At 56.4% G+C, this 26,986-nt stretch overlaps 2 protein-coding genes across 3 annotated transcripts; both read left to right on the forward strand.

The window, feature by feature from the left end:
* The first annotated feature begins 781 nt into the window (after positions 1-781).
* SMUG1 (single-strand-selective monofunctional uracil-DNA glycosylase 1) lies at positions 782-6,434 on the forward strand. Of its 2 annotated transcripts, XM_085562792.1 has the most exons (4): positions 782-938; positions 2,179-2,638; positions 4,625-5,470; positions 5,657-6,434. In XM_085562792.1, the coding sequence occupies exons 2-4, from the start codon at positions 2,189-2,191 to the stop codon at positions 6,284-6,286; spliced, it is 1,926 nt and encodes a 641-aa protein (XP_085418918.1). In that variant the 5' UTR covers positions 782-938; positions 2,179-2,188; the 3' UTR covers positions 6,287-6,434. The 2 variants fall into 2 exon arrangements, with proteins under 2 accessions (XP_085418918.1, XP_085418916.1); XM_085562790.1 differs by having other exon boundaries at positions 4,625-6,434.
* A 4,902-nt stretch (positions 6,435-11,336) lies between these two features.
* LOC144247567 (uncharacterized) lies at positions 11,337-16,692 on the forward strand. Its single transcript, XM_085562744.1, has 2 exons — positions 11,337-11,444; positions 13,140-16,692. The coding sequence occupies exons 1-2, from the start codon at positions 11,337-11,339 to the stop codon at positions 15,846-15,848; spliced, it is 2,817 nt and encodes a 938-aa protein (XP_085418870.1). The 3' UTR covers positions 15,849-16,692.
* The last annotated feature ends 10,294 nt before the right edge of the window (positions 16,693-26,986 follow it).

Consider the following 26,986-nt stretch of genomic DNA (forward strand, 5'->3'; position numbering starts at 1 on the left):
CCAGTATGCCTCAGTGTCCCCAGTATGGCCCAGTGTCCCCAATGTCCCCAGCCCACTGTCCCCAGCCTGGCCCAGTGTCCCCAGTATGCCTCAGTGTCCCCAGTATGCCCCAGTGTCCCCAGTGTCCCCCAGTGTCCCCAGTGTCCCCAGTATGCCTCAGTGTCCCCTCGGTGCTGCCCTCCGGTGCCCCGGCGGTGCCCCCTGGTGGTGGCAGCTCGGCACTGCAGGCGGGGACAAAGGGGACCCGGAGGGGACAACGGGGTGGCACTGGGGACACCCGGGGGGTGTTGGGGACAGCGGGGGTGGCACTGGGGACACCCGGGGGGTGTTGGGGACAGCGGGGGTGGCACTGGGGACACCCGGGGGGTGTTGGGGACAGCGGGGGTGGCACTGGGGTCACACACAGGGCCTGGGTGGGGACACCACAGTGACAGGGGAGGGGCTTGGGGACACCTGGGTGTCACCGGGACATTTGGGTGGCACCGAGGAGGGTTGGGGACACTGGGGTGACACCGGGGGGAGTTTGGGGACACTGGTGTGGTACCGAGGAGGGTTGGGGACACTCGGGTGGCACCGAGGAGGGTTTGGGGACACTCGGTGACACCGGGGGGGGATTGGGGACACTCGGGTGGCACCGAGGAGGGTTGGGGACACTCGGTGACACCGGGGGGAGTTTGGGGACACTCGGGTGACACCGGGGGGGGTTGGGGACACTCGGGTGGCACCGAGGAGGGTTTGGGGACACTCGGGTGGCACCGAGGAGGGTTTGGGGACACTCGGGTGACACCGGGGGGGGTTGGGGATTTCGCGGCCGGTTCCTCCCGCGCCCGCTAGGGGGCGCGCTCGCGCCGCCGCAGCTCCGCGCGCCCCTCCCCCGCCGCGGAAGGGGCGTGGCCTGAGCGGGCCCCGCCCCCTGCCCGGCGCACCGCCCCCCCGAGGTTCGGGGACATTTTGGGGGACTCTGAGGGATTTTCGGGGGTCTGGGGGCATTTGGGGGGCACTGGGAGGGATTTGGGCGTGTGGGGGGGGGAATTGGGGTGTCTGGGGGGGATTTTGGGGTGTCTGGGTGGGACTTTGGGGGGATTTTGGGGGGTCTGGGTGGGACTTTGGGGGTCTCCGGGTGGGATTTTTTTGGGGGTGTCTGGGGGGAATTGTGGGGGTCTGGGTGGGATTTTTGGGGGTCTGGGTGGGATTTTCGGGGAAGTTTTCCCGCCGCAAAGCACGATGGGAAACTCCGCGCGCAGACAAAGGGCCGGGCCACGCCCCCCGCGCGCGGGGCATGCCGGGAAGGGGCAGGGGGCGGGGCCAATGGGGAAGGGGCGGGTTCCGGCGGGGCAGGGGGCGGGGCCAGGATGGGCAGGGGGCGGGGCCAGGATGGGCTCGCTGCGGCCGTGACGTCATCGGTGTAGTGTGTGACGTCACGGGGGGAGCGGGGCGTGAGGGAACTTCCCTGTCCCCTCTGTCCCCTCCCCGGGCTCCCCTGTCCCCCCCCGGGTCCCCCCTGTCCCCTCTGTCCCCTCCCCGGGCTCCCCTGTCCCCTCCCCGGGTCCCCCCTGTCCCCTCTTGTGTCACCCCCGGTGTCCCCTGTCCCCTCTGTGCCACCCCCGGAGCTCCTCTGTCCCCCCCCGGGCTCCCCTGTCCCCTCCCCGCTGTCCCCTGTCCCCTCTGTGCCACCCCCGGAGCTCCTCTGTCCCCCCCCGGGCTCCCCTGTCCCCTCCCCGCTGTCCCCTGTCCCCTCTTGTGTCACCCCCGGGCTCCGCTGTCACCCCCCCGGGCTCCGCTGTCCCCTCCCCGCTGTCCCCTGTCCCCTCTTGTGTCACCCCCGGGCTCCGCTGTCACCCCCCCGGGCTCCCCTGTCCCCTCCCCGCTGTCCCCTGTCCCCTCCCCGGTGTCCCCTGTCCCCTCTGTGCCACCCCGGGGCTCCTCTGTCCTCCCCCCGGGTTCCCCTGTCCCCTCCCCGGTGTCCCCTGTCCCCTCTGTCCCCTCCCCGGGCTCCCCTGTCCCCCCCCCGGTGTCCCCTGTCCCCTCCCCGGTGTCCCCTGTCCCCTCTGTGCCACCCCCGGTGTCCCCTGTCCCCTCTGTGCCACCCCGGGGCTCCTCTGTCACCCCCGGGGCTCCCCTGTCCCCCGTGTCCCCCGTGTCCCCCGTGTCCCCTCTGCCACCCCTCTGTCCCCGCAGGCCATGGGGGATGGAGCGGAAGGAGGAGGAGGAGGAAGGAGCGATGGATGAGGAAGAGGAGGGAGCCGGGGCTGCAGATGAAGATGGACGATGGATGATGGATGAGGCTGAGGATGAGGATGAGGATGAGGATGACGAGGATGAGGATGAGGATGAGGATGAGGATGACGAGGATGAGGATGAGGATGACGAGGATGAGGATGAGGATGACGAGGATGAGGATGATGAGGATGCCGCCGGGGCCGAAGGCCTGGCGGCGCGGTTCCTGGCGCTGCAGCGGGCGCTGTCCGAGCGGCTGCGGGCGCTGCCGCCGCCGGGGCCGCCGGTGGCCGCGGTGTACGCCCCGCTCGAGTACGCCTGGGAGCCGCACCGGCGCTTCGTGCGCCGCTTCCTGCGCCGCCCGCCCGCCGTGCTCTTCCTCGGCATGAACCCCGGGCCCTTCGGCATGGCGCAGACCGGGGTGCGCCCGCCGGCACCGCGGCGGCACCGGGCACCGGGACCGGAGAGGGAGAGGGGAGAGGGGCACCGGGACCGGAGAGGGAGAGGGGCACCGGGACCGGAGAGGGAGAGGGACACCGGGACCGGAGAGGGGAGAGGGAGAGGGACACCGGGCACCGGGACCGGAGAGGGGAGAGGGAGAGGGACACCGGGCACCGGGACCGGAGAGGGGAGCGGGAGAGGGGCACCGGGCACCGGGACCGGAGCGGGGAGAGGGAGAGGGGCACCGGGACACCGGGAGGGGGAGCGGGCACCGGGACCGGCAGCGGGAGCGGGAGACGGAGCGGGACACCGGGAGAGGGGCTGGGGGCACCGGGACACCCGGAGGGGGAGTGGGGAGAGGGAGCGGGACCGGGCACCGGGAGGGGGAGCGGGGCTGGGGATACCGGGACACCGGGAGAGGGGCTGGGGGTACCGGGAGGGGACCGGGAGCGGGTGGGGGGCACGGGGAGAGGGGCTCGGTGTACCGGGAGGGCAGCGGGGAGCGGAGGCGGAGGCGGGAGGGGATGGGGGGCACGGGACACGGGGGGTGGAGGGATGTGGGCACCGGGAGGTGGCGGGGGGCACCGGCAGAGAGGGGAGAGGGGGCTGCGGGCACCGGGAGGGGATGGGGCTGCGGGGGAGAAGTGCTGGGGGGCACCGGCATCCCATGGGGGGAAACTGAGGCACGGGGGGGGTCCCAGTCCATCCCATGGGGAGAAACTGAGGCACGGGGGGGGTCCCGCTGTATCCCATGGGGGGAAACTGAGGCACGGTGGGAGTCCCAGTCCATCCCACGGGGGGAAACTGAGGCACGGTGGGAGTCCCAGTCCATCCCACGGGGGGAAACTGAGGCACGGTGGGAGTCCCAGTCCATCCCATGGGGGGAAACTGAGGCACGGGGGGGTCCCAGTCCATCCCATGGGGGGAAACTGAGGCACAGGGGGGTCCCGCTCTATCCCACGGGGGGAAACTGAGGCACGGGGGGGCGTCCCAGTCCATCTCATGGGGGGAAACTGAGGCACGGGGGGGTCCCGCTCTATCCCACGGGGGGAAACTGAGGCACGGGGGGGGGTCCCAGTCCATCCCATGGGGGGAAACTGAGGCACGGGGGGGTCCCGCTGTATCCCACGGGGGGAAACTGAGGCACGGGGGGTTCCCAGTCCATCCCATGGGGGGAAACTGAGGCACGGGGGGGCGTCCCAGTCCATCTCATGGGGGGAAACTGAGGCACGGGGGGGTCCCGCTGTATCCCACGGGGGGAAACTGAGGCACGGGGGGGTGTCCCGCTGTATCCCACGGGGGGAAACTGAGGCACGGGGGGGGTCCCGTTGTATCCCACGGGGGGAAACTGAGGCACGGGGGGGGGTCCCAGTCCATCCCATGGGGGGAAACTGAGGCACGGGAGGGTCCCAGTCCATCCCATGGGGGGAAACTGAGGCACGGTGGGAGTCCCAGTCCATCCCATGGGGGGAAACTGAGGCACGGGGGGGTCCCGCTCTATCCCACGGGGGGAAACTGAGGCACGGGGGGGGTCCCGCTGTATCCCATGGGGGGAAACTGAGGCACGGGGGGGGTCCCAGTCCATCCCATGGGGGGAAACTGAGGCACGGTGGGAGTCCCAGTCCATCCCATGGGGGGAAACTGAGGCACGGGGGGGGGTCCCGCTCTATCCCACGGGGGGAAACTGAGGCACGGGGGGGTCCCGCTCTATCCCACGGGGGGAAACTGAGGCACGGGGGGGGGTCCCGCTGTATCCCATGGGGGGAAACTGAGGCACGGGGGGGGTCCCAGTCCATCCCATGGGGGGAAACTGAGGCACGGGGGGGGGTCCCAGTCCATCCCATGGGGGGAAACTGAGGCACGGGGGGGGTCCCGCTGTATCCCACGGGGGGAAACTGAGGCACGGGGGGGCCGGGGCTGTCCCCGCCGTGTCCCCCCCTCTCTGACGCCCCCCCCCGTCCCGCAGGTGCCGTTCGGCGACGCGTGGCACGTCCGGGAGTGGCTGCGGGTGTCGGGCGCGGTGCAGCGGCCGCCGGGGGAGCACCCGAAGCGGCCGGTGCTGGGGCTGCGCTGCCCGCGGGCCGAGGTGAGCGGCGGCCGCTTCTGGGGGCTGGTGCGGAGCCTGTGCCCGGAGCCCCGCGCCTTCTTCCGCCGCTGCTTCGTGCACAACCTGTGCCCGCTGCTCTTCCTGGCCGCCAGCGGCCGCAACGTGGCCCCGCCGGAGCTGCGGGCGGCCGAGCGGGAGCGGCTGCTGGCGCCGTGCTCCGCCGCGCTCGCCGCCGCCGTGGCCGCGCTCGGCGTGCGGCTCGTGGTGGCCGTGGGCCGCGTGGCCGAGCTGCGGGCGCGCCGGGCGCTGCGGGACGCGGGGCTGCCCGTGCCCGTGGCCTGGATCCCGCACCCGTCCCCCCGCAACGCCCGCGCCAACCGCGGCTGGCGGAGCGAGGCGCGGGCGCGGCTGGCGGAGCTGGGCGTGCTGCGGCTGCTGGGGCTGCGGGAGGAGGGCGAGGCGCTGGGGAGGCCGCTGCCTCAGTTTACCGAGGAGGGAGAGGAGGCGGGGGGGGCCCTGCCTCAGTTTACCGAGGAGGGAGAGGAGGCGGGGGGGTCCCTGCCTCAGTTTACCTGCGAGGGAGAGGAGGCGGGGGGGTCCCTGCCTCAGTTTACCTGCGAGGGACAGGAGGTGGGGGGGGCCCTGCCTCAGTTTACCGAGGAGGGAGAGGAGCTTGGAGGGTCCCTGCCTCAGTTTCCCCACTCAGGAGCTAAGAGGAAGAAAAATAGGGGGTCCCTGCCTCAGTTTACCTACGAGGGAGAGGAGGCGGGGGGGTCCCTGCCTCAGTTTACCTGCGAGGGACAGGAGGCGGGGGGGGGCCTGCCTCAGTTTACCGAGGAGGGAGAGGAGCTTGGGGGGTCCCTGCCTCAGTTTCCCCACTCAGGAGCTAAGAGGAAGAAAAATAGGGGGTCCCTGCCTCAGTTTCCCTGCTCGGGAGATGAGGGAGAGGAGGTTGGGGGGTCCCTGCCTCAGTTTCCCCGTTCAGGAGCTGAGGGGAAGAAGGTTGACGGGTCCCTGCCTCAGTTTCCCCACTCAGGAGCTAAGAGGAAGAAAAATAGGGGGTCCCTGCCTCAGTTTCCCTGCTCAGGAGATGAGGGGAGGGAGGTTGGGGGGTCCCTGCCTCAGTTTCCCCACCCAGAAACACAGGGAAAGGAATTTGGAGGGTCCCTGCCTCAGTTTCCCCACCTAGGAGCTAAGAGGAAGAAAGTCGGGGGGTCCCTGCCTCAGTTTCCCCACTCAGAAACGGAGGGGAAGGAGATTGGAGGGTCCCTGCCTCAGTTTCCCCGCCTAGGAACTAAGAGGAAGAAAGTCGGGGGGTCCCTGCCTCAGTTTCCCCACTCAGAAACGGAGGGGAAGGAGATTGGAGGGTCCCTGCCTCAGTTTCCCCACTCAGACACTGAGGGAAAGGACCCTGGGGTGTCCCTGGCCCAGTTTGACCAGTTTGGGGCTGGGCAGACGGGAACTGATGGGTCCCTGCCTCAGTTTCCCCACTCAGAACAGGATTTAGGGCGACACTACAGGGCAGCGGGTGAGCCCCTGCCTCAGTTTCCCCGCTCGGGAGGGGGCTTAGGGCTCCTTTAGGGGCTGGGGGCTGGGTCCTGCCTCAGTTTCCCTCGGGGGGGGGTCGTGGGTCGCTGCCTCGCGGCGTCTGCTGTGGAATTCTGGAATTAATAAAGGCGAGAATTGGTAAAAATAAAAAACAACGAGAATTGGTAAAAAAAAAAAACAACGAGAATTGGTAAAAATAAAAACAACGAGAATTGGTAAAAAAGAAAAACAACGAGAATTGGTAAAAAAAAAAGAAAAAAACAAGAATTGGTAAAAAAAAACCAACAAGAATTGGTAAAAAAAAAAAAAAAAAAACAAGGAAAGAGGCACTGGGGGGAGGGGAATCCGCGTTTTGGGGTTTTTCCCTGGAATTCGCTGATTTAGGAACAGCCCGATGGATCTGGGGGGGTCGGGCCCGTTCGGGATCCGCGTTTTGGGGTTTTTCCCTGGAATTCGCTGATTTGGGAACAGCTGGATGGATCTGGGGGGGTCGGGGGGGGGTCGGGCCCGTTTAGAATCCGCGTTTTGGGGTTTTTCCCGGGAATTCGCTGATTTAGGAACAGCCGGATGGATCTGGGGGGGTCGGGCCCGTTCGGGATCCGCGTTTTGGGGTTTTTCCCTGGAATTCGCTGATTTGGGAACAACTGGATGGATCTGGGGGGGTCGGGCCCGTTTAGAATCCGCGTTTTGGGGTTTTTCCCTGGAATTCGCTGATTTAGGAACAGCCGGGTGGATCTGGGGGGGTCGGGCCCGTTTAGAATCCGCGTTTTGGGGTTTTTCCCTGGAATTCGCTGATTTGGGAACGGCCTGGATGGATCGGGGGGGTCGGGCCCGTTTAGAATCCGCGTTTTGGGGTTTTTCCCTGGAATTCGCTGATTTGGGAACAGCCGGATGGATCTGGGGGGGTCGGGCCCGTTCGGGATCCGCGTTTTGGGGTTTTTCCCTGGAATTCGCTGATTTAGGAACGGCCGGGTGGATCTGGGGGGGGTCGGACCCGTTTAGAATCCGCGTTTTGGGGTTTTTCCCTGGAATTCGCTGATTTGGGAACAGCTGGATGGATCTGGGGGGGTCGGGCCCGTTCGGGATCCGCGTTTTGGGGTTTTTCCCTGGAATTCGCTGATTTGGGAACAGCTGGATGGATCTGGGGGGGTCGGGCCCGTTCGGGATCCGCGTTTTGGGGTTTTTCCCTGGAATTCGCTGATTTGGGAACAGCTGGATGGATCTGGGGGGGTCGGGCCCGTTCGGGATCCGCGTTTTGGGGTTTTTCCCTGGAATTCGCTGATTTGGGAACAGCTGGATGGATCTGGGGGGGTCGGGGGGGGGTCGGGCCCGTTTAGAATCCGCGTTTTGGGGTTTTTCCCTGGAATTCGCTGATTTAGGAACAGCCGGATGGATCTGGGGGGGTCGGGCCCGTTCGGGATCCGCGTTTTGGGGTTTTTCCCTGGAATTCGCTGATTTAGGAACAGCTGGATGGATCGGGGGGGTCGGGCCCGTTTAGAATCCGCGTTTTGGGGTTTTTCCCTGGAATTCGCTGATTTAGGAACAGCCGGATGGATCGGGGGGGTCGGGCCCGTTTGGGATCCGCGTTTTGGGGTTTTTCCCTGGAATTCGCTGATTTAGGAACAGCCGGATGGATCTGGGGGGGTCGGGCCCGTTCGGGATCCGCGTTTTGGGGTTTTTCCCTGGAATTCGCTGATTTAGGAACAGCCGGATGGATCGGGGGGGTCGGGCCCGTTTAGAATCCGCGTTTTGGGGTTTTTCCCTGGAATTCGCTGATTTAGGAACAGCCGGATGGATCTGGGGGGGTCGGGCCCGTTTGGGATCCGCGTTTTGGGGTTTTTCCCTGGAATTCGCTGATTTAGGAACAGCCGGATGGATCTGGGGGGGTCGGGCCCGTTCGGGATCCGCGTTTTGGGGTTTTTCCCGGGAATTCGCTGATTTGGGAACGGCCTGGATGGATCGGGGGGGTCGGGCCCGTTCGGGATCCGCGTTTTGGGGTTTTTCCCTGGAATTCGCTGATTTAGGAACAGCCGGATGGATCTGGGGGGGTCGGGCCCGTTCGGGATCCGCGTTTTGGGGTTTTTCCCTGGAATTCGCTGATTTGGGAACAGCTGGATGGATCTGGGGGGGTCGGGCCCGTTTAGAATCCGCGTTTTGGGGTTTTTCCCGGGAATTCCCGGGTTCGGTGCCGATCCTCTCCGCCGACTCCAGAGGGAGCCCGGACAAGGCGGGACGCGGAGCCGGGATTTTCCAGCCGGGATTTTCCAGCCGGGATTTTCCAGCCGGGATTTTCCAGCCGGGAAAGCCTCGGGAAGGCGGCGGAGCTTCTGCAGCAAGGCCCGGCTTTCCTCCATCGGCATCCCAGAGAATCCCAGATTTTCCTGTAGCAGCATCCCATATTTTCCCTCCTCTGCATCCCTGACAATTCCAGGTTTTCCTGTGTCAGCATCCCAGAGAATTCCAGGTTTTCCTGTATCAGCATCGCAGAGTATCCCAGATTTTCCTGTATTAGCATCCCAGATTTTCCTTTATCTGTATCTCTAACAATTCCAGATTTTCCTGTATCTGCATCCCAAATAATTCCAGATTTTCCTGTATCTGCATCCCAGATTTTCCTTTATCTGCATCTCTAACAATTCCAGATTTTCCTGTATCTGCATCCCAGAGAATCCCAGATTTTCCTGTATCAGTATCCCAGATTTTCCCTCCTCTGCATCCCTGACAATTCCAGGTTTTCCAGTGTCAGCATCCCAGAGTATCCCAGATTTTCCTGTATTAGCATCCCAGAGAATTCCAGATTTTCCCGTATCAGCATCCCAGAGAATTCCAGGATTTCCTGTATCAGTATCCCAGAGAATTCCAGGTTTTCCTGTATCAGCATCCCAGATTTTCCTACACTGGCACCCCAAAAAAATCCAGATTTTCCTGTATCAGCATCCCAGATTTTCCTGCACTGGCACCCCAAGTAATTCCAGATTTTCCTGTATCAGCATCCCAGATTTTCCTGCACTGGCACCCCAAGTAATTCCAGGTTTTCCTCTATCAGCATCCCAGATTTTCCCGTATCAGCATCCCAGAGAATTCCAGGTTTTCCTGTGTCAATATCCCGAATTTTCCCACACCCCATAAATTCCCCCGCACCCATTTTCCCACATTTTTGCCCCAAAACCTCGGTGTTTTTTTTTCCCAGCGCTTTCCGCCCCAATCCCGACCCTTTTTTTGGGACAGCTCCATCCCCTGGGAATTCTGAGCGCGCCCCACCCCCACCCCGGGCAGGGGTCACAGCGGGGTCACCGCCCCTCCCCCACCTCGACCCCCGGCCTATTAATTACTGACAGCAATTAATTAATAAGGAAAGGGGGGAGGGCAGCTCCTGCCTGTTGCTAATTAACACCGGCAGCGTTAATGAAGGCAGCGAAGCCCTGGCCGGTTTTTAATTGATTCGGGGAATTAATTGGGGAGGGGGCGGGGGCGCTCTGCTCTGCTCCAAGGGCGCTCCATCCATCCATCCTCATCCCGGAAAATCGGGGATTTTGGGGTGATTTAGGGGGGATTTGGGAAGCTGGAAAGGCAGGAAAATTGGAATTGATGGCACTGGGGAAAACGGGGAATGAGGATTTGGGGAAATGGGGGTTTTGGAACTGGAAAAGCAGGAAAATGGAAACACGGGAAAATGGGGATAGATGGAACTGGAAACACCGGGAAAATGTGATTTGGGGAACTGGAAACACTGGGAAATTGGGATTTGGGGAACTGGAAACGTGGGGAAATGGAAACGAGGGGAAATTGGGGTTTGGGGAAATTGGGATTTGTGGAAATGGAAACGAGGGGAAAAGGGGATTTGGGGAACTGGAAACGCGGGGAAATTGGGATTTGGGGAACTGGAAACGCGGGGAAATTGGGATTTGGGGAACTGGAAACGCGGGGAAATGGAAACGAGGGGAAATTGGGGTTTGGGGAAATTGGGATTTGTGGAAATGGAAACGAGGGGAAAAGGGGATTTGTGGAAATGAGGATTTGTGGAAAAGGGGGATTTGTGGAAATGGAAAAGCGAGGAAATTGGGGTTTGTGGAAATGGAAACATGGGGGAAATGGGGATTTGTGGAAAAGGGGATTTGTGGCAATGCGGGTTTGTGGAAAGGGGGATTTGTGGAAAAGGGGATTTGTGGAAATGGAAACGAGGGGAAATGAGGATTTGGGGAAATAGGGATTTGTGGAAAAGGGGGATTTGTGGAAAAGGGGATTTGTGGAAATGGAAACGCAGGGAAATTGGGGTTTGTGGAAATGGAAACATGGGGGAAATGGGGATTTGTGGAAAAGGGGATTTGTGGAACGGGAAACGTGGGGAAATGGGGAAATGCAGATCTGTGGAAAAGGGGATTTGTGGAAAAGGGGAATTTGTGGAAAAGGGGCTTTGTGGCAATGCGGGTTTGTGGCGCCGGAACCTCGCCCCTCGCCCCTCTCCCCTCTCCCCTCGTTCCTCTCCCCTCGTTCCTCTCCCCTCGCCCCTCTCCCCTCTCCCCTCGCCCCTCTCCCCTCTCCCCTCTCCCCTCTCCCCTCTCCCCTCTCCCCTCTCCCCTCTCCCCCATCCCCTCTCCCCTCTCCCCTCTCCCCTCTCCCGTGCCCCTCTCCCCTCTCCCCCATCCCCTCTCCCCTCTCCCCTCGCCCCCATCCCCTCTCCCCTCTCCCCTCTCCCCTCGCCCCCCGCCCCTCTCCCCCATCCCCTCTCCCCCATCCCCTCTCCCCCATCCCCTCTCCCCTCTCCCCCATCCCCTCTCCCCTCTCCCCTCTCCCCCCGCTCCTCGCCCCTCTCCCCTCGCCCCTCTCCCCTCTCCCCTCTCCCCTCTCCCCTCTCCCCCCGCCCCTCTCCCCTCGCCCCTCTCCCCCATCCCGTCTCCCCTCGCCCCCCGCCCCTCGCCCCCCGCCCCGCTCGCTGCCGGGCCGGTCGCGGACCGGCTCCGCGGGGATGGGAGCGTGTCCCCGGGCGGGCGCGGGTGACAAACGGCCCGGTGACAGTAATCGCGAATTAGAGCGAGCCCCGCGCCCGGCTGCGGGTGCACGGAGAGGTCAGGCAGCGGCCGGAATGCTAATGAGGATCTCCGCGGAAAAACCGGGAGAGATCCGCGGAAAAACCGGGAAAGATCCGCGGGAAGCGCCCGAAACCGTTCACAGCCCGCTGAGGGACAGGAGGGTGAGGGGGTGCGGGGGGATCGGGGGGCGCCCCGTTCCCGGCGCCGGGAATTCTCCCCCGGTGTTCCCGGCGCCGGGAATTCTCCCCCGGTGTTCCCGGCGCCGGGAATTCTTCCCCGGTGTTCCCGGGGCCGGGAATTCTCCCCCCGGTGTTCCCGGCGCCGGGAATTCTCCCCCGGTGCTCCCGGCGCCGGGAATTCGCCCCCGGTGTTCCCGGGACCGGGAATTCTCCCCCGGTGTTCCCGGGGGGATGGGTTGGGAAGGGAAGGGCCGCGGGGGTCCCCGGACGGCGCCCCCGAGGATTTGGGGCGATTTCCTGGGGTTTGGGCAGTTCCAAGGGCGCTGCGGGAGCCGCAGGGAGACGCGTGTCCCTCTGTCCCTCTGTCCCCTCTCTGTCCCTCTGTCCCTCTGTCCCTCTGTCCCTCTGTCCCCGTGTCCCTCTGTCCCTCTGTCCCCGTGTCCCTCTGTCCCCTCTCTGTCCCTCTGTCCCTCTGTCCCTCTGTCCCTCTGTCCCTCTGTCCCCGTGTCCCTCTGTCCCTCTGTCCCCGTGTCCCTCTGTCCCCGTGTCCCTCTGTCCCCGTGTCCCTCTGTCCCTCTGTCCCTCTGTCCCCGTGTCCCTCTGTCCCCGTGTCCCTCTGTCCCCGTGTGTGGCACCTTCCCAGCAGGACACGGAAACGGGAACGTGTGGAACCGAGAACACCGGGAATATGGGATTTGGGGGACTGGGAACACCGGGAATATGGGATTTGGGGAAATGGGAACATCGGGAAATGGGGATTTGGGGAAATGGGGATATGGGGGACTGGGAACACCGGGAAATGGGGATTTGGGGAAATGGGGATTTGGGGAAATGGGGATTTGGGGAAATGGGGATTTGTGGAAATGGGATTTCCAGCCCTCGGACACCTTCCCGGGGCTCTTTCCTTTCCCGTGGCCCCGGGATTTGCGCACCTGAGCGGGCAAATCCACCCCGAGGAGGGGCCGGGGCACAAATCCCGGATCTGGGGGCACAAATCCCGGGTCTGGGGGTGCAAATCCCGGGTCTGGGGGTGCAAATCCCGGCCTGGGGGCACAAATCCCGGGTCTGGGGGTGCAGATCCCGGGTCTGGGGGTGCAAATCCCGGATCTGGGGGTGCAAATCCCGGGTCTGGGGGCACAAATCCCGGATCTGGGGGTGCAAATCCCGGCTTGGGGGTGCAAATCCCGGGTGTGGGGGCACAAATCCCGGCCTGGGGGCACAAATCCCGGGTCTGGGGGCGCAAATCCCGGGTCTGGGGGCGCAAATCCCGGGTCTGGGGGCACAAATCCCGGGTCTGGGGGTGCAAATCCCGGGTCTGGGAGTGCAAATCTCGGGTCTGGGGGTGCAAATCTCGGGTCTGGGGGTGCAAATCCCGGGTCTGGGGCCACAAATCCCGGGTCTGGGGGTGCAAATCCCGGCCTGGGGGTGCAAATCCCGGTTTGGGGGTGCAAATCCCGGGTCTGGGGGCGCAGATCCCGGGTGTGGGGGCACAAATCCCGGCCTGGGGGTGCAAATCCCGGCTTGGGGGTGCAAATCCTGGTCTGGGGGTGCAAATCCCGGCCTGGGGGCACAAATCCCGGGTCTGGGGGTGCAAATCCCGGGTCTGGGGGTGCAAATCCCGGGCCTGGGGGTGCAAATCCCGGTCTGGGGGCGCAAATCCCGGGTCTGGGGGCGCAGATCCCGGGTCTGGGGGCGCAAATCCCGGGTCTGGGGGCGCAAATCCCGGCTTGGGGGTGCAAATCCTGGTCTGGGGGTGCAAATCCCGGTTTGGGGGTGCAAATCCCGGGCCTGGGGGTGCAAATCCCGGGTCTGGGGGCGCAAATCCCGGGTCTGGGGGCGCAGATCCCGGGTCTGGGGGCGCAAATCCCGGGTCTGGGGGCGCAAATCCCGGCTTGGGGGTGCAAATCCCGGATCTGGGGGCGCAAATCCCGGTTTGGGGGTGCAAATCCCGGGTCTGGGGGTGCAAATCCCGGGTCTGGGGGTGCAAATCCCGGCCTGGGGGTGCCCCCGGGCCGGTTTAACCCCCGCCGTGCCAGGGACACCCGCGTCCACGCCAGAATTCCCGGGATCCGCAGCCGTTTCCCGGCTCCCGCAGCCGCGCGGGGATTTTGGGAGCGAGGGATGCTGCAAATCCTCCCGCCCGTGCCAAAAATTTGGGATAAAAGCCCCAAAAAATCAGCCCCGCATCCCCCCGTGCGGGAGCTCCTCAGGGGAAGGCGAGAGAAACGCAGGGAGGGGAGATTTTGGGGTTTTTTCGCCTCGTTTTTCCTCATTTTGCGCTCATTTTCCTCCCGAGGAGCCGCGGGCCGGGCCGGCGCCGGGAGGAGCGGCTGGAAGCAGGAAAGAGCCGCTGGAATTTCGGTCATTTCACCGTTCTGGGGAGGATTTCGGGAAAGAGCCGCTGGAATTTCGGGAAAGAGCCGCTGGAATTTCGGCCATTCCGCCGTTCTGGGGAGGATTTCGGGAAAGAGCCGCTGGAATTTCGGTCATTCCGCCGTTCTGGGGAGGATTTCGGGAAAGAGCCGCTGGAATTTCGGTCATTCCGCCGTTCTGGGGAGGATTTCGGGCCCCGGCAGCTCCGGGGTGATGGATGGGGGTGAGCGCGGGGTGAGCCGAACAAGGCGGCACTGTTCGCTCCGAGACCTCCTGCGAAAACAAAACAAATCCCGAAAAATCCCAAAAAAAAACCCCCGCGTTATTCCCGCAGCGTCCGTCTGCTCCGAGCGCTCTCGGCTGGTTTGCTTTTTAACCGTTTATTGCTTTATTATTTGTGTTTTTTTAATCCCCCCCCCCCCCCCTTCTGTTATTTTTGACGGTTTTAATCCGAATAAAGGAGGTGTAAATGGCCGCGAGGATCGCGAGATTTCCATGGATTTCCATGGATTTCCGTGGATTTATTTCCGCGGGCTCCCGGCTCTGTTTGCTCAGCAAACAAAAACACCCGCGGGGAGGCGGCGGCGGGGTCACGGCAAAACCTCGGCGGCCGCTGGAGTTTTTTGGTATTTGTTGGGATTTTGGGGGTTTCGGGGTTTTTTTAAGGCACTCAAATCCCGCGGGTTTCGCTCCCAAATTCTCCTTGCGGACACGGGGACCCCAAAAGGGACGGAGGAATTTGGGGAGCATCCCCGGGGGGCCGGGGCGGAGCTGGAATTCGCATCCCCGAGGGGTTTTAAATGCCGGAATAAATCGGGAAAATCAGGATTTCCCCGTCCTGATTCCCACCCTGGGCGCGGATTTGGGGTGAAATCCCCGGAAACGAGCAGGATGTGGGAACTGTGGGGTTTCCCACGCTTTCCTCCCCTTTTCCCTTCCCGTTCCCTTCCCAAATCCCGAGTCTGTCCCCGCCCGGAGTTCTCCCGAATATTCGGGAGCCGCGCCCGGGCTGGAGCCGCAGTTTTGGGGAATTCTTTGGGATTTCCAGCGGCTCCGGGGAAAGGTGGGAGCGGGTGGGGCTTGGGAAAGATCCTGGGAATGGCAACCTTGGGAATGGGGACAGCGGGGACGCGCCCCGGGGGTTTGGGGACATTCCGGGGGTTTGGGGACATCCCGGGGATTTGGGGACACATTCCGGGGGTTTGGGGACATTCCCAGATTTGGGGACACATTCCAGGGATTTGGGGACATCCCGGGGGTTTGGGGACATCCCGGGGATTTGGGGACACATCCCGGGGATTTGGGGACACATTCCGGGGATTTGGGGACACATCCCGGGGGTTTGGGGACATTCCGGGGATTTGGGGACACATTCCGGGGATTTGGGGACACATTCCAGGGATTTGGGGACATTCCGGGGATTTGGGGACATTCCGGGGATTTGGGGACACATTCCGGGGATTTGGGGACACATTCCAGGGATTTGGGGACATTCCGGGGATTTGGGGACATATTCCGGGGGTCTGGGGACATCCCGGGGATTTGGGGACACATTCCAGGGATTTGGGGACACATTCCGGGGATTTGGGGACATATTCCGGGGGTCTGGGGACATCCCGGGGATTTGGGGACACATTCCAGGGATTTGGGGACACATTCCGGGGATTTGGGGACATCCCGGGGATTTGGGGACATATTCCGGGGGTCTGGGGACATTCCTGGGGATTTGGGGACATTCCGGGGGTCTGGGGACATATTCCGGGGATTTGGGGACACATTCCAGGGATTTGGGGACATCCCGGGGATTTGGGGACACATTCCAGGGATTTGGGGACATCCCGGGGATTTGGGGACACATTCCAGGGATTTGGGGACATTCCCGGACTTGGGGACACATCCCGGGGATTTGGGGGTATTCCCGGATTTGGGGACATTCCAGGGGTTTGGGGACATTCCCGGATTTGGGGACACGGCGGGAGGGTCGGTGCGGGGGGATCCGGGATTTTGGGATGAAAACCCAGCCCGGATTCCGCAGGAGGAAAAATCCACGGGCAGGGCAGGGACCGGTGGAAATGCGGGAATATCGATTTGGGGATCCACGGAAATGCAGGAATTTGGGATTTGGCACCTCTGGAAATGCAGGAATATCGATTTGGGGATCACGGAAATGCAGGAATTTGGGACTGGGCACCTCTGGAAATGCAGGAATATCGATTTGGGGATCACGGAAATGCAGGAATTTGGGATTTGGCACCTCTGGAAATGCAGGAATATCGATTTGGGGATTCATGGAAATGCAGGAATGTGGGATTTGGCACCTATGGAAATGCAGGAATATCGATTTGGGGATTCATGGAAATGCAGGAATTTGGGATTTGGCACCTATGGAAATGCAGGAATATGGGATTGGGGATCCGTGGAAATGCAGGAATGTGGGATTTGGCACCTATGGAATCGGGGATCCATGGAAATGCAGGAATTTGGGATTGGGGATCCGTGGAAATGCAGGAATTTGGGATTTGGCACCTATGGAAATGCAGGAATATGGAATCGGGGATCCATGGAAATGCAGGAATTTGGGATTGGGCACATCTGGAACCGGGGTTTCAATGGAATTCCCGCTGAGGGGAACTGGGAACGTGGGGAACGGGGATTGAGCTCGGGGGAGTCGGGTCGGGAACGCGCGGAAATGGGAACCCGTGGGAACCTATGGGAACCTATAGGATCCTATAGGAATACGTGGGAACCTTTGGGAAAACCCGTAGGATCCTATGGGATCCCATAGGAACCTATGGAAACATCCAGGACCCCAATGGATCCCATAGGAACCTGTGGGATTCTATAGGAACCTATGGAAACATCCAGGACCCCCATGGATCCCATAGGATCCCATAGGAACCTATAGGATCCCATAGGAACCTATGGAAACATATAGGATCCCATAGGAACCCATAGGATCCCATAGGAACCTATGGAAACATATAGGATCCCATAGGAACCCATAGGATCCCATAGGAACCTATGGAAACATATAGGATCCCATAGGAACCCATAGGATCCCATAGGAACCTATGGAAACATCCAGGACCCCCATGGATCCCATAGGATCCCATAGGAACCTATAGGATCCCATAGGAACCTATGGAAACATATAGGATCCCATAGGAACCCATAGGATCCCATAGGAACCTATAGGATCCCATAGGAACCTATGGAAACATATAGGATCCCATAGGAACCCATAGGATCCCATAGGAACCTATAGGATCCCATAGGAACCTATGGAAACATATAGGATCCCATAGGAACCTATGGGATTCTATAGGAACCCATAGGACCCTATAGGATCTATAGGATCCCGCAGGAGCCCCCGGGAACGCGGGGCCGCGCCCTGCGGCGCTGCGGTCATTAGGAGCGTTAATTAGGAGCGTTAATTAGGCACGTTCGCACGCACAAACACGCGCGCCGGCCCGGAGAGCGGCTCAGGGCTGCTGGAATTTGCATCTCATTAACATGCCAGTCTCATTAACATGCCCATCTCATTAACATGCCCATCTCATTAACGCTCCCGCAAGGGCTGCTCGAGGGCGGGCGCGTCCTGCAGCGGAAATAAAACAAAATAAACGTCATGAAATAAAATATATAAAATAAAAGAAAAATATAAAATAAAATTAAAAAATTAAAATATAAAATAAAATGAAAACAATGAAATAAAATAAAATGTATAAAAGAAAATATGAAATAAATAGAAAATAAGAAAGAATAAAATATAAAATAAAATAAACATGATAAAATAAAATATATAAAATAAAATAGAATATAAAATAAAATAGAATATAAAATAAAATAATGAAAATAGAATTAAATATACAAAAGAAAATATAAATATAAAATTAAATAGACGACAATTAATTTAAAGTAAAATTACATATAAAAATAAAATAAATAAATTAAAATAAAATAAAAAATAAAATAAAATAAATAAAATAAAATAAAATAAAATAAAATAAAATAAAATAAAATAAAATAAAATAAATAAAATAAAATAAATAAAATAAAATAAAATAAAATAAAATAAAATAAAATAAAATAAATAAAATAAAATAAAATAAAATAAAATAAATAAAATAAAATAAAATAAAATAAAATAAAATAAAATAAAATAAAATAAAATAAAATAAAACAAAATAAAGAGATCGGGAGCTCTGGGGCGCGGCAGGAGCAGGAGGAGGCGGCGCGGGAGCCGCGTTGGGATCCGAGTCACGTTTGGGAGATTGATGCGGCCGCGGCTGCGGGAGCGGTTCCCACCCGAGCCGAGCCGGGCCGGGCCGGGCCGGGCCCGGGGGGCGGTGGGGGCTCGCCCCGGAGCGGACCCGGGACCCCAGAACGGGAATTTGGGGTGCGGAGCCCAAACTCTCCCTTTTTTTCCATTTTCTGGGGCTGAACTCCCAAAAATCCCCGCTCAAAAGAGGAATTTGGGGTGCGGGCCCCCAAACTCTCCCTTTTTTTCCATTTTCTGGGGCTGCAACCCCAAAATCCCCGCCCAAAAGAAGAATTTGGGGTGCGGGCCCCAAAGTCTCCCTTTTTTCCCTTCCCTGGGGCTGAAATCCCAAAAATCCCCGCCCCAGAACGGGAATTTGGGGTGCGGAGCCCAAACTCTCCCTTTTTTTCCATTTTCTGGGGCTGTAGCCCCAAAATCCCCGCCCAAAAGAGGAATTTGGGGTGCGGAGCCCAAACTCTCCCTTTTTTTCCATTTTCTGGGGCTGCAACCCCAAAATCCCGCCCCAAAAGGGGATTTTGTGGTGCGGGTCCCCCAAGGTCCCCCTTTTCCATTTTCTGGGGCTGCAACCCCAAAATCCCGCCCCAAAACGGGAATTTGGGGTGCGAACCCCCAAACTCTCCCTTTTTTTCCATTTTCTGGGGCTGTAACCCCAAAATCCCGCCCCAAAACGGGAATTTGGGGTGCGGGTCCCCCAAGGTCCCCCTTTTCCATTTTCTGGGGCTGAAACCCCAAAAATCCCCATCCAAAAGAGGAATTTGGGGTGCGGACCCCCAACTCTCCCTTTTTTTCCATTTTCTGGGGCTGAACTCCCAAAAATCCCGCTCAAAAGAGGAATTTGGGGTGCGGGCCCCAAACTCTCCCTTTTTTTCCATTTTCTGGGGCTGTAACCCCAAAATCCCGCCCCAAAAGGGGAATTTGGGGTGCGAACCCCCAACTCTCCCTTTTTTTCCATTTTCTGGGGCTGCAACCCCCCAAAATCCCGCCCCAAAACGGGAATTTGGGGTGCGAACCCCCAAACTCTCCCTTTTTTTCCATTTTCTGGGGCTGTAACCCCAAAATCCCGCCCCAAAACGGGAATTTGGGGTGCGGGTCCCCCAAGGTCCCCCTTTTCCATTTTCTGGGGCTGAAACCCCCAAAAATCCCCATCCAAAAGAGGAATTTGGGGTGCGGACCCCCAACTCTCCCTTTTTTTCCATTTTCTGGGGCTGAACTCCCCAAAATCCCCGCTCAAAAGAGGAATTTGGGGTGCGGACCCCCAAACTCTCCCTTTTTTTCCATTTTCTGGGGCTGCAACCCCAAAATCCCCGCTCAAAAGAGGAATTTGGGGTGCGGACCCCCAACTCTCCCTTTTTTTCCATTTTCTGGGGCTGAAACCCCCCAAAATCCCGCCCCAAAAGGGGAATTTGGGGTGCGAACCCTCAAACTCTCCCTTTTTTTCCATTTTCTGGGGCTGAAACCCCCCAAAATCCCGCCCCAAAAGGGGAATTTGGGGTGCGGAGCCCAAACTCTCCCTTTTTTTCCATTTTCTGGGGCTGAAACCCCCCAAAATCCCGCCCCAAAAGGGGAATTTGGGGTGCGAACCCTCAAACTCTCCCTTTTTTTCCATTTTCTGGGGCTGAACTCCCAAAAATCCCCGCTCCAAAACGGGAATTTGGGGTGCGGACCTCAAACTCTCCCTTTTTTTCCATTTTCTGGGGCTGTAGCCCCAAAATCCCCGCCCAAAAGAGGAATTTGGGGTGCGGAGCCCAAACTCTCCCTTTTTTTCCATTTTCTGGGGCTGAAACCCCCCAAAATCCCTCCCCAAAAGCGGAATTTGGGGTGCGGGTCCCCCAAGGTCCCCCTTTTCCATTTTCTGAGGCTGAAACCCCAAAATCCCCGCCCCAAAACGGGAATTTGGGGTGCGGACCCCCAAACTCTCCCTTTTTTTCAAATTTCTGGGGCTGAAACCCCCCAAAATCCCCGCCCAAAAGGGGAATTTGGGGTGCGGACCCCCAACTCTCCCTTTTTTTCCATTTTCTGGGGCTGAACTCCCAAAAATCCCCGCTCAAAAGAGGAATTTGGGGTGCGGACCCCCAAACTCTCCCTTTTTTTCCATTTTCTGGGGCTGCAACCCCAAAATCCCCGCTCAAAAGAGGAATTTGGGGTGCGGACCCCCAACTCTCCCTTTTTTTCCATTTTCTGGGGCTGCAACCCCCCAAAATCCCGCCCCAAAAGGGGAATTTGGGGTGCGGAGCCCAAACTCTCCCTTTTTTTCAAATTTCTGGGGCTGAAACCCCCCAAAATCCCGCCCCAAAACGGGAATTTGGGGTGCGGACCCCCAAACTCTCCCTTTTTTTCAAATTTCTGGGGCTGAAACCCCCCAAAATCCCCGCCCAAAAGGGGAATTTGGGGTGCGGACCCCCAACTCTCCCTTTTTTTCCATTTTCTGGGGCTGAACTCCCAAAAATCCCGCCCCAAAAGGGGAATTTGGGGTGCGGGCCCCCAAACTCTCCCTTTTTTTCCATTTTCTGGGGCTGTAACCCCAAAATCCCGCCCCAAAAGCGGATTTTGGGGCGCTCCCCCCGCGCGGCCGCAAATCCGCGTGAACTCCGCGTGAACCCCGAGCGCGGCCGTAAATCAGCGGCCGCCGCTCCTGCGCTTAACGCTTTCGGCGCCTGCGGAAATTCGAGATATTGCCAGGAAAACAACCCAAAAAATCATTTAAAAACGGGGCGAAATCCGCGTGTGGTCCGCGCTCCGCCGTGGGTGCGGCGGGAGGATGAGGAGGGAGCGGATCCCGGGATTTTTAGGGTGGGATGAAGGGGCTTTACCCCCAGGGATGGATTTGGGGTATTTTTGGGGGTGGAAAGAGAAGATCCCGGGATTTTTGGGGTGGGGATAAGGGGTTTCACCCCCCGGAATGGGTTCGGGGTTTTTTTAGGGGCGGAAAAGAGGGATGGGAAAGGTGTGAGGATGAGGAGGGAGCGGATCCCGGGATTTTTAGGGTGGGATGAAGGATTTTCACCCCCATGGGTTGGTTTGGGGTTTTTTGGGGGGGTTTGGGGGTTTTTGGGGTGGACGGGGAAGGAAGGGGCGGGAGGATGAGGGGGGAATTGATTCCGGCGGTTTTTGGGGTGGAATCAAGGGGTTTCAACCCCGTGGGTGGGTTTGGGGTTTTTTTTGAGGGGGTTTGGGGTTTTTTGGGTGGGTTTGGGGTTTTTTGGGGTGGACGGGGAAGGAAGGGGATGAGGATGAGGAGGGAGCAGATCCCGGTTCCTTTTTAGGGTGGGATGAAGGGATTGCTTCCCATGGGTGGGTTTGGGGTTTTTTGGGTGGGTTTGGGGTTTTTTGGGGTTTTTTTTGGGTGGAAGGGGAAGGGGAGGGGTGTGAGCAGGAGCAGGAGGAGGAGGAGGCGGCGCGGGAGGAAGGAAGGGCAGCTGGAGGGGAATCGATCAGGGCCGGTAATGGATCGGGGAATCGATCCCGAAATGGCAGCGGGGAAATGGAGCCGGAGCGGAGAGGGGGAGGGGCCCGGGGAGGGGGAGGGCGCGGACACGGACGGACACACGGACACGGACAGACACACGGACACGGACAGGGACACACGGACACGGACAGACACACGGACACGGACAGGGACACACGGACAGACACAGGGACAGACACAGGGACACGGACGGACACACGGACACAGGGACAGACACAGGGACACGGACGGACACACGGACACGGACAGGGACACACGGACACACGGACGGACACACGGACACGGACAGACACACGGACACGGACAGGGACACACGGACACGGACAGACACACGGACACGGACAGGGACACACGGACAGACACAGGGACAGACACAGGGACACGGACGGACACACGGACACAGGGACAGACACAGGGACACGGACGGACACACGGACACAGGGACAGACACAGGGACAGGGGGACGGGGGAGGGAAGCAGACAGGGACGGACGGACACACGGACACGGACACGCATGGGCAGACACACGGACAGACGGACACAGGGACACGGGGACACGGACAGAGGGACAAACGGACAGGGGCAGTGGGGGAGGGACAGCCGGACACACGGACAGAGGGACAGATGGACAGCCGGACAGAGGGACAGAGGGACACACGGACAGATGGACACACGGACAGATGGACACACGGACACACGGCCACGCCCACAGGGACCGGGCCACGCCCCCATCGACCCCAAACCCCGCCCCCCCCGGGCCCCCTCCCCCCCCCGCTCACCCCAAAAACCCAAAAAACCCCAAAAAAACCCCCAAAAACCCCAAAAAAACCCCAAAAACCAAACCCCGAACCCCCATAACCACAAAACCCTCCAAAAACCCCCCAAAACCCAAAACCCCAACCCCCCCAAACCCCCTCATGACCAAAAACCCCCCAAAACCCCCAAAAACCCCCAAAAAACCCCAAAACCCCCAAAACCTCCAAAACCCCCAAAATCCCCAAAACCTCCAAAAACCACAGAACTCTCAAAAAATCCCTCAAAACCCCGAAACCCCCCAAACCCCAAAACCCCGACCCCCCCAAACCCCCTCATGACCAAAAACCCCCAAAAACCCCCCAAAACCCCCAAAAAACCCCAAACCCCCAAAACCTCCAAAAACCCCAAAATCCCCAAAACCTCCAAAAACCACAGAACTCTCAAAAAATCCCTCAAAACCCCGAAACCTCCCAAACTCCCCAAAACGCCTCAAAACCCCCAAAACTCAGTAAAAAAAAACCCCAAACCCCAACTCCCACTGAAACCCCCCCAAAAAAACCCAAAAAAACCCCAAAAAACCCCAAAAAACCCCAAAAAACCCCAAAAAAGCCCCAAACCGCTCCCTTTTCCCGGCCCTTTTCCCGCAGAATTTCGGGAATTCGGCGCCGGAAGCGGCGGCGCCCCCGGCCCGGATTTCGGGATTTCCCCTCCCGGAGCCCCACCCGGGCAGGAAAATCCCAAAAAATCCCAAAAAATCCCAAAAACTCCCCAAAACTCCGCGCAGGAGCGGGCCGCGAGAGCCAAAAATTCCCGCTCTCATCTGGAATTTTTTGCGCTTTTACTTGGAATCTTTTTTGCGGGTTTTTTGAGCTTTTTTTACGGTTTTATTTTGATTTTTTTGCCGTTTTAAAAATGGTTTTATTTTTATTTTTTTGCGTGTTTTTGGTTTTTTATGGTTTAATAATTTTTTTTTGCTTTTAAAACGTTTTTATTTTGAATTTTTTGCTCTTTTTTTTTTCTTTTTAAATTTTTTTTGCTTTTTTTTTTTTTTGCTTATTTTGGGGTTTATTTTGCTGTTTTTTAAATGTTTTTTGCCCGTTTTTTGCCCCTTTTTGGCGTTTTCTCCCGATCCCCCCCGCCCCCACCGGATTTGGGATTTTTGGAGAATTCCCGCCTGGATCGGGTGAGGATCAGGATGGGGAAGGAATTTTGGGACATTTTTGGGTTTTTTCCCTATTTTTTTTGCAGCTGCCGGAAGGGATCCCGGAATCCCAAAAAAAAAAAAAAAAAAGGGAAAAGAAATTAAAAAGGAAAAATCGCAGCCGGGAAAAAAGAAGAAAAAACAAGAATTTTGGGATTTTTTTTTTTTTTTTTTTTTTTTGGAGAACAGCGAAGGAGCCGCGGATTGGGGCAAAATCGCGAGGATTTGGGAAAAAATTCCCGAGAAAAAAATTGGAATTTTTGAGCTCCGGTAGGTGAAAAATGGGGGCGGGACCCGGGAAATTGGGGATGAAAGGGGATTTTTTTGGGGTAAAAAGGCATTTTTGAGATAAAAATTGAATTATTGGGGCTAAAAAATGAATTTTTGGGATAAAAAGGGAATTTTGGGGCTAAAATGGGAATTTTTGGGATAAAAAGGCCCGAAGTGGAAGAAAAAAGGAATTTAAAACTCGGTGAAGTTTTTTATTTGGCCTATTAAATTTCTCAGTGGAGTTTTGGGGAATAATGTTGAATTTTTGGGTTTATTTTTAAATAATATTGAATTTTTAGTGTTTTTTTTCAGAATAATTTTGAATTTTGGGCGTTTTTTGGGAATTTTGGAAGCGGGATTCGCAGACGGCCCCGGGTGTATATTTTGATTTATTTTTATAAAAAGTAATTAATATTAATTTATTTCTGTTTATTCTGTTTATTCTTGAGTTTATTATTCATTGCATTAGGCCGAACATTTTGTTATTTAGGATTTATTTTGGCTTTTAGTGTATTTTCTATTAAAAATCTGAAATTTTTCATCTTAAATATTTATATTCTATTTATTTGGTGTATGTAACGTATCGTGCGTTAGGGATTATAAATTTTATTCTATGTTATAAATTATATATTTTATATGCAATAAATTCTATATTTTATATTATAAATAATATATCGTGTACTATAAATTAGGTATTTTATATTAAATACCGTAAATTATATATTTTCTATCCGATTTGATTAAATATTTATTTGTTATTAGATTTTATATTGTGTTTTATGCCTTGATATTTCCGCCTTTCCCGCCGTTGTTATTGCAAGAAGTAAATGCAGAAGAAATAAAATTTTTAAAATTTAATAAATAAGAATTAAAAATAGAATAGAAAATAGAATAGAAAATATAAAATATAGAAATAAAAATAAGTATAAATAGAAATATGATTTTTTTTAAAATCCACAATTCCGGGAATTTTACGTGCCCAAACCCCAACTCCCAAAATCCCCCAAAAATCCCCAAAATTTCAACAAAAAAATAAAAAAATAAAAGAAAAAGGCCCCGAAATGCCCAATCTCGGCGTTAATTGGGTCATTAATGAGCGAGTTCGTTAATGAAGGAGGCGCTAATGAGCGGCTCCCGAGCTTAATGAGTTTAATGATTTTATTGTTATTATTTCGCTAATTAATTGCATTAATTAATTCTATTCAGAAAGGGTTTTTTGAGTGGATTTATTATTTATTTATTTATTTATTCATATCTAGATTTATTTTAGTATTTATCGTCGATTATTTGATAATATATTGGTTTACTGCACCTCATTTTAATAAATACTCTTTAATTAAATAGTATTTCATGATCCGTTATTTATTTATTGTAATTATATATTATTTTCATAAACCCTTTCGTATACATGAATTGTTATCTATAATTTATTTTATATTAATTTATTATCAATTATAAAATATCATTTACTACATCAAAACTTGTTCAATTAATACTATTTAATAGATATTATTCAATTAATATTATTTAATATCTCTTAATTACATATTATTTGATAAATTAGAATATATAATATTAAAATAATTGATATTTAATACATAATTTAAATATATTATTAATTAAATATTTTAATATATTTGAATGTATATATATAATTTAATTAAATATTACTCGAGAAATACTATTTAATATACCTTAACTAAATGTTATTTAATATATTATTAAATTAAATATTATTTGATACATACAATTTAGTATGGCTTGTTTAATTAAATATTATTTTATTACCCTTTTATTAGACATCATTTATTATTAATTAATGACTAATTAATCATTATATATTATTTATCTGCCTGCTGGGCTCGGCTGCCAGGTGTGTGCGGGGGGTGTGGGGTCGGCGCAGGTGTGCAAAGGGTCCCAGGTGTGTCACTCACAGGTGTGTCACTCACAGGTGTGTCACTCACAGGTGTGCAAAGTGGCACAGGTGTGTCACTCACAGGTGTGTCCAGGTGTGCAAAGGGTCCCAGGTGTGCAAAGGGTCCCAGGTGTGTCACTCACAGGTGTGTCACAGTTGTGCAAAGGGTCCCAGGTGTGTTCAGGTGTGTCACTCACAGGTGTGCAAAGTGGCACATGTGTGTCACTCAGAGGTGCGTCACTCACAGGTGTGTCACAGTTGTGCAAAGGGTCCCAGGTGTGCAAATGGTCCCAGGTGTGCAAAGGGTCACAGGTGTGTCCCAGGTGTGTCACTCCCAGGTGTGTCACAGGTATGTCACAGGTGTGTCACAGGTGTGCAAAGGGTCCCAGGTGTGTCACACTCACCTGTGCGAAGGTGTCCCAAAATCCTCTGCGCCACTCAGGTGTGTCACACTCCCAGGTGTGCGAAGGTGTCCCAGGTGTGTCACTCACAGGTGTGAGCACAGGTGTGTCACACTCACAGGTGTGTCACTCACAGGTGTGTCACAGGTGTACAAAGTGTCACAGGTGTGTCACTCACAGGTGTGTCACTCACAGGTGTGTCAGTCCCAGGTGTGTCACTCACAGGTGTGAGCACAGGTGTGTCACACTCACAGGTGTGGCAGTCCCAGGTGTGTCACAGGTGTACAAAGTGTCACAGGTGTGTCACTCACAGGTGTGAGCACAGGTGTGTCACACTCACAGGTGTGTCACACTCACAGGTGTCCCAGGTGTGTCACTCACAGGTGTGAGCACGGGTGTGTCACTCACAGGTGTGTCAGTCCCAGGTGTGTCACACTCACAGGTGCGTCACTCACAGGTGTGTCACAGGTGTGCAAAGTGTCCCAGGTGTGTCACACTCCCAGGTGTGCGAAGGTGTCCCAGGTGTGTCACTCACAGGTGTGAACACAGGTGTGTCACACTCACAGCTGTGTCAGTCCCAGGTGTGTCACTCACAGGTGTGTCACTCACAGGTGTGAGCACAGGTGTGTCACACTCACAGGTGTGTCACACTCCCAGGTGTGCGAAGGTGTCCCAGGTGTGTCACTCACAGGTGTGTCACAGGTGTGTCACACTCACAGGTGTGTCAGTCCCAGGTGTGTCACAGGTGTACAAAGTGTCACAGGTGTGTCACACTCACAGGTGTGTCAGTCCCAGGTGTGTCACACTCACCTGTGCAAAGCTGTCCCACCATTTTCCCCTTTTCCTTTTTTCCCGTTTCC

This window comes from Lonchura striata, chromosome 29 (assembly GCF_050655825.1).
Source record: "Lonchura striata isolate lonStrDom1 chromosome 29, ASM5065582v1, whole genome shotgun sequence".
NCBI classification, from domain to species: domain Eukaryota; kingdom Metazoa; phylum Chordata; class Aves; order Passeriformes; family Estrildidae; genus Lonchura; species Lonchura striata.

Bases quoted from the DNA above. Each gene is read 5' to 3' on its own strand.
- SMUG1 (XM_085562790.1), top strand. From the start codon at position 2,189: ATGGAGCGGAAGGAGGAGGAGGAGGAAGGAGCGATGGATGAGGAAGAG. The intron at 2,639-4,624 runs GTGCGCCCGCCG...CCCGTCCCGCAG, and splicing joins TCGGCATGGCGCAGACCGGG to GTGCCGTTCGGCGACGCGTG.
- LOC144247567 (XM_085562744.1), top strand. From the start codon at position 11,337: ATGCTAATGAGGATCTCCGCGGAAAAACCGGGAGAGATCCGCGGAAAA. The intron at 11,445-13,139 runs GTGAGGGGGTGC...CTGGGGGCGCAG, and splicing joins GCCCGCTGAGGGACAGGAGG to ATCCCGGGTCTGGGGGCGCA.